General features: G+C 39.5%; 1 protein-coding gene across 7 annotated transcripts in view; it reads left to right on the forward strand.

The window, feature by feature from the left end:
* Positions 1 to 6,239, forward strand: part of Tbl1xr1 (TBL1X receptor 1) — a 137,557-nt gene extending 131,318 nt beyond the window's left edge. For all 7 annotated transcript variants that reach the window (XM_031376440.1, XM_031376438.1, XM_031376443.1 and 4 more), the window contains one exon: positions 101 to 6,239. In XM_031376440.1, the coding sequence (XP_031232300.1) occupies positions 101 to 127 (27 nt within the window). In that variant the 3' untranslated portion in view covers positions 128 to 6,239. The remainder of the gene's footprint in view (positions 1 to 100) is intronic.
* The last annotated feature ends 339 nt before the right edge of the window (positions 6,240 to 6,578 follow it).

Consider the following 6,578-nt stretch of genomic DNA (forward strand, 5'->3'; position numbering starts at 1 on the left):
TAGAAACAGATTGTAAATTACACTGTATTCTTTATAGAAGTTAAGCTTGCAAAGTAAAGTAGATTTCTTGATACTGGCTGACTGTTGTCATCTCTTTCAGGTTTGTGTCTTAGACCTTCGGAAATAGCGTTACTAGTTGGAAGCCATGGACCGACTATGAATGTGTACATAGCCACAAGACTATCCCTGACCCATATACTACTATAGTCCCACTTGAACCATGGCCAGTCCACTACAGCCAAATCGAAGAGAAATATATACATGCAGTATATATGAACACAGCTGTACCCTGAAGATGACAGTCTCATCCCAGCTTGTGAATTATGCTCACCAAGTGCTGGGATCTAACCTGCTGTGCCCCCTTTAAGTAGCGTTTAGAAGTTTGGAAATGAAAACCAGAAGAGAAGGAATATGTGTTATAAGAGCAAACTACACATGTCCCAGTTTTGAATTTTAATGACGGCCTTGTTTCTCCCTTTGAGTCAGCAGACACCATGGATTATATTCTTTTTCCCCTTCAGTAGTGCGCAGTTTGTATGTACAGAGAACATGGACTTAACAGAAGCTTGCGGCAGTAGTTGGTTCTTACTTCCAAGTTTGTTTTGGTTTAGATTAAGGATGCATGAAGTAAGGAGTGAATCATTTTCTTGCTTTTTTTTTTTCTCACCTTTTAAACAACAAAAAAAAAAACTCTTAAAAATATTTTACTGCATTCTTTGGAAGAGGTAGATGTTTGGTACATTTGATGGCTCCCAGAGCATATACTCAATAGGTGCATATTGTGGAGGGAATTGGAATAATAGGAAACTACATGACTTCTGTCATGTCACTCTCTGAGACACATCAGCAAAGGGTGTGATCTTAGCTTAGCTTTGTTTTGTTTTTTTTGTTTTAGTTCTTTCTTTCTCTCTCTGTGTGTATATGTGTGTGTATGTGTGTGTATGTGTGTGTGTGTGTGAGAGAGAGAGAGAGAGAGAGAGAGAGAGAGAGAGAGAGAGAGAGAGAGAGAGAGCGCTTAAATAAAATAGTTTCTTTTGGGGGACATATTTCTGCCAATTTAAAGACTAGAAGGGCACAACCTTTTTTTTTCCTTTTTTTTAATACCATAAAGAAGAGATTTTTTTTAAAAAAAAATAATAATCTTCTGACGTCTTGTAGCCATAACTAAATTATGGTTAAAATGTGCACTATTGTGAGAAGGAGCAACATAGTTTGGGGCTTTTTTTTTTTTTTTATTTTACCATTTGTCTGTTTTACTTTGTTTCTTAAGAGATTAAAATATTTCTGGATAAGGATTAGCTTCTCAAAGTGTCCATCATTCTGTATAGAAGCTTACATATTTGAGATTCCAGTATTAAAAAATCTCTCATGTTACTTTTCTTTTTACAAAGCAAGGTTACAGCATATAACACTGCCATTACATGGCTAAATGTTTGCTACCTTAGTTTTAAAAACAGTTTTTAAAGGCTTGCTTTGAGGTATTCTTGGATAGCAGTGATGGAGAACTTAGGAGAAGGATGGCTGAGGCTAGCCCTCTGCCTACGTCTATGGCGCGAAGGCTGCGCTTTGTCAGGCAACGTAGATCTAAGCTGCTGTTTCTTCCAGTAATCACTACTATATCATGTCTTTTACTCGTTTATATCAGGTTTTTTTTAAAAAGATATAGGTATCCAATCAGATTTCGTACGTTGAGCTAAAAGTAAGATATACCTACAAATGTTCACCAGAGGCTGTGTTTGTGAAGGTAGTTGACAGGACAGTCGATATTAATGGAAGAACCCAGGAGCGTTGGTTCTGAAGAGAAAGAACAGTTGTCAAATTTATATCTTTAAATTTTTAAATAAGAAATTGCTTAGCAAATTTATAACACTATTTGTGTCAGTAGTTATTTTTGAGGCCTTTGACTCCTGAATCTCACCCTGTGTTCTACGAAGCGGCTCTAACCCAGCCCCGCAGCTTTGATGCTCTGTATGTGCTGCCTTGCTCTTTACAAAACAGCGTTGATTGACGCAGGTCTTGGCTTCACTAAGCTAGGGTGGCATTTGCTTTTGGTAAAGAGGATGAATACACTTAAATGTTACCACACATTGTTATATCTACCCCATCGTTTGTGGGGACTACGATACTGTAATAATATTAAGAGTTGCATCCAGAGAGGCAGTCATCTATGGTTTGTGCCAGGTGTTTTGGGGGTTCAGTCACACTGAAATATTTAGAACCCATTGCTCTGTGGCTCTCTAGGAATTCTAAAATGCTGAGTATCTGGCACTTGAGATTTTGCTTTTACTGCAAGAGGGTCACATCTGTTGGCCTCTGTTGTTTAAAAATAATATTAAAAATAAAAAAAACTGTGCAATAATCTTTAAATGTGCTCCCAGGAATAGACACAAATGTTTTGAGTATGCCTAAGCTGCATTTCCTCCAGCGCTGCATTTGTCAATTGCACTGAATCTGAACCTGAAGTCAGAGGTGACTGTTGATAGTGCTTTTGTATTTTGATATGGACATTTTCTTCATTTGCATACAGTCATTGACATTCTTCCCAGCTGATTCAAAGACAGTCACAAATTCCTCAGATACAGCTGCCAAAACGACGGCTGAATTTTCTAATATTGTCTTGCTTTCTGTTGGGTGTGTGTTTGTTGGTTTGGTTTGGTTTGGTTTGGTTTTCCTATTTCTTTGGCTATTTTACTTTAGCACACCAGCTGTGATAGATTGTCTGATAGAAGAGAAGTGCAGAGCTTTGCTATCCCAAAGCCTCGGGTCTTTCCCTCGCAGATGTGGCTGAAGACATCCACCTTTAGGCTGATCGTCCGTGAGGTGAGCGTAGAGCTGTGCTTTGCTGCTGCTCTCGCTGTCCCTGTAGCCTGCTGACGTGCCACAATGCCGCTCCACAGACACCGCACCGCACCACGTCTTCACCCGAGCAGTCAGACGATCGCCTGAGACCACACTCGAGTGTGTCAATGCCGTCATGGGGTTCTCTACTTTCCTTCTTGTCTTTTTCTGAGAATTGGCTCTGAAGATCCAGAGACCAGTAGACTTTCTGTGGTGTTCATTTAGATCATTGTTTTATATGCTTACTGTAAGGAAGACAATAGGAGGCCTAAATGAATATCATTGGTTAAAGTAGACTGGAGGGAGCAGCTGCCACCCTTGACAGGCGTGAAGGAACCTGTGTACTCCGTGCAGGTGACCTTGGGGGACTTCGGTTTACCCTACTGTTTTCCATGATCAGGTAATATCATTGACTGTCAGATGAGTCAGGAGCGGTTACTGGAATAGTCTTAGAGTGTAGCGATCCTGTTTTCATGAGTTATCCTTTAGTGAGTATGTTTTAGGATTAAACACCTTTTACAGATGCTGAAAGTGCCTCCTTTTGTGGTATACAAAAACAAATTATGGTGCAAAAAGTAATCAATAGATTGAATCACATGAAGGGTGATTTTGCTTTTTGACATAAAAATGTCAAGAGATAGGCCAAAGATTTGTACTTTTCACTTATAAAGCACTCCTTTTTTTCCTTAAGATTCTTTCTGTCGATCAGATTTAATGAAAGAGTACTATTTTTAAGGAGCTATCTGTTTATGTAGAATGATTTTGTTAAAAGAGTAATGTAAACTATGAATGAGGAGCAGAGGCCCGCAGAGGACTGGGCCTTTTGCTATTTAAAGGAATCACGGATGACCAGGCTTCTGCAAGCACACATGACAAGTTTTACTAAATGCATAGGAAAACCATCTCAGACAGTGCTGTCTTGCTCTTTTAAAGACCATTTGTGTTTTTGTAAGCGCATGGCACATTTCCTCAGAAGCTGGATTCTCAGGAGCTCAGAGCGGTACTTGCACAGTTGCTGCAGAAATCCTGCCTCCATGGACCAGCATTGTGGCACAGCAGCAAAAGCCAGCATTTGGGGGCTAGCAGGCAGCCTACAGAAACCCTGGGGGCGGTTTTCTGTTTGTTTTTCATTCTCTCCTTTTGTCTGAAATCATCAGGGAGGGATCGGTAATAGCTCTGAAGTGTCACATTTAATATCAGTCTTTTAATACACAATCCTAGTCAAATGTAGGAGAGAAAAAAGGGGGGAGTGCTCACGTTTATTTAATCCATTCGTTTAGAATCCTGTGTCTTTATATAGCAGTTCTGAGGTGTCTATAGTAGTCTTTATTTCTGCCCTTCTGTGACAGTGTTGAAGCAGGATGAATAAATAGGCTTCTTCTTCTTCTTCTTTTTTTTTTTTTTTTTTTTTTTTTTTTTTTTTTTTTTTTTTTTTTTTTTTTTTTTTTAACCTAGCAAGGTGTTTCATGTTTTCTTTGGAATTTCTGGATAAGTTTGAGGAAACATTCTGCATGTTTTATCTGGTGTGCTTTTCTCATGTCATTACAAATGGGCAGACTTCATTGTATATCTCTGCCATCCTTAAATACAGAAGTGATTTTCTTTCCTGACTTTGACATTGTTGCTGTATATAATGTTTTTATTTGAGTTTTGCAAATCCTTTGGGTCTAGTTCTGTGAGCCTACCTTAGCACTGGGTGATGACGTCTGCAGCCTTTCTTTATTCCACAGTTAATCTTAAAGCTGACAGAGAAGTGTAAACCAGCCCGTGACAGCTTTTTGTACCTGCTTAAGAACTTTATTGTTCAATCTTCATGATGATTGTGTAAGGAAGACTGATACAGATGTTTATCTCTCCTGGACCATGTCAATGACACTTATGATGTATTTTGGTTCTACATCACAGTGATTTGTCCCCAATGACCCTTTCATCCTTTCCAGGCACATTGTGTGTGTGTGTGTGTGTGTATTGTTGCAGTTTTCCCTTTGCATTGTATTGCTTTGACAACTGTAATTTGAATCAGATCTGAAAGAGGTCCAGAATAAAATATATTTTGATATTATGTTGGCTGTGTACATAAATAAAACCTTTGATATCTATGTGGTTTATATAGACTATTTAGTCAAGTAAGAAGAGGGATTGGTGTTTGTTTACAAGTTCCTGTTTACATTTCAATTGCTTTTATCCCCCACTATTCAGTGTAGAATAAATGATTTTGCTCCAAGAGACCTCCCTACTACAACCTATCTGTCCTAGTTCTTACTATCTCCAGTGACTAAACTGCCATGGGAATCACTGTTTTCATAAACATTGTTTCCAAGATGTATACTTTAAAGAAACCCATAGATGAAATTAAAGTTTTTGCTATTTTATTACTTCTTGCAGGGGATAAGATTTTTTAAAATGAAGGGATTATTTTCTATATTTGTTAAATGATAGCATGTAATCAGCTAAGGATAATGATGACTCCTGAGTGATTTTGAAATACTGGTAGTTTATTTAGAGGATTTCACACGTGAACTAAGACTTAAGATTACTGTTAGCTTAGCATCCAGTAGCACAAGGCACACCAAGTATGTGGCTCAGGGCTTTCAGTACAGGAGCTCTTCCCTTCCTATTGCTCTCCCGTCCATGCCAACCAAACATACCACAGTGGTTCCCACCGGTAGCTGATTGCTGATCTCAGTACAAACCCAGTAAACAACGAGGACCATCCCAAGGCGCATCCTGCCTCAGTTTCCCCCAACTCTCATAGTTGGTTCCCTTAGTCAAGTTGCCTTCTCCCTGCCCTCTGCTTTCTTTGGGTTTCCTTTGTAGACGCAGGCAGCTGTAGCCTTGTCCTGCCCTCGCTGCAACTGCTAAAGCTAACAAGCTTTAGTTTTCAAGGGGTTCGTTTCTGTTGCATGGCATAGGTTGTTAATGACATTCTGTCTTCACACTTTTCCAGAAAGCCTTGGGCTGCCAAGGACTAACGTCCGTATGAGCCTGAAGTTGAGCAGAAATCTATTGACCCACCATTGCAGGGAGGTTACTTTCGATTTCCTAGCTCTCATAACTTTATCATGAATTAGATTTCTTACCTAGTATAATATGTAGCGCATTAAAGTTTACTGGTTTATTTATTTTTTCCTATATATATTCATCTGAAAACAACAGTAGAGGAAAAGCCATTCCGGACACCTGGTTTTGCACACCTGGTTTTGAGGTGCTCTTCTCTGCCGAGGCTCTGTCAACAGTCAAAATGTTAACCCTACGCTGCCCTCCCTGCATGCTTCTTTAAATGTCATCTGCCAATGCTTACGTGTCCTAACTTGTAATATTTTTGTATTAAATTTTTTAGGAATTCCTTGTAATTTCTTTATAATTTAAAATACATTAAACACAAAGTGTTTAGTAAAGTACAGACGACGATTACAAATGTTTCTTGGTTGTTGGGTTTGTGTGATCAGGTGGGAAGGAAAATTCTCACTTCTAAGAACTGACACCAGTGGGATGGATTCACCACTGGGGGAGAAAACACACACACACACACACACACACAACTATTTGATTTAAAATAATGAACTGATACACTGTCAGAAGAGACAGCCCTGTTCTGCTGGCCAGGAAAAGTATGGGCGGAGGTGTGCTGCTGTGGGGTAAGCGAGCGCCTGCAAACCTGAGAGCTAGACACCCCAGCTCCAGACTCTCCCATGACGATGAAAGCCCCAGTGTACCGCCGGAAGCTTGTCTTTGCGTCA

Source organism: Mastomys coucha, unplaced genomic scaffold, assembly GCF_008632895.1.
Source record: "Mastomys coucha isolate ucsf_1 unplaced genomic scaffold, UCSF_Mcou_1 pScaffold17, whole genome shotgun sequence".
Lineage (NCBI taxonomy): Eukaryota > Metazoa > Chordata > Mammalia > Rodentia > Muridae > Mastomys > Mastomys coucha.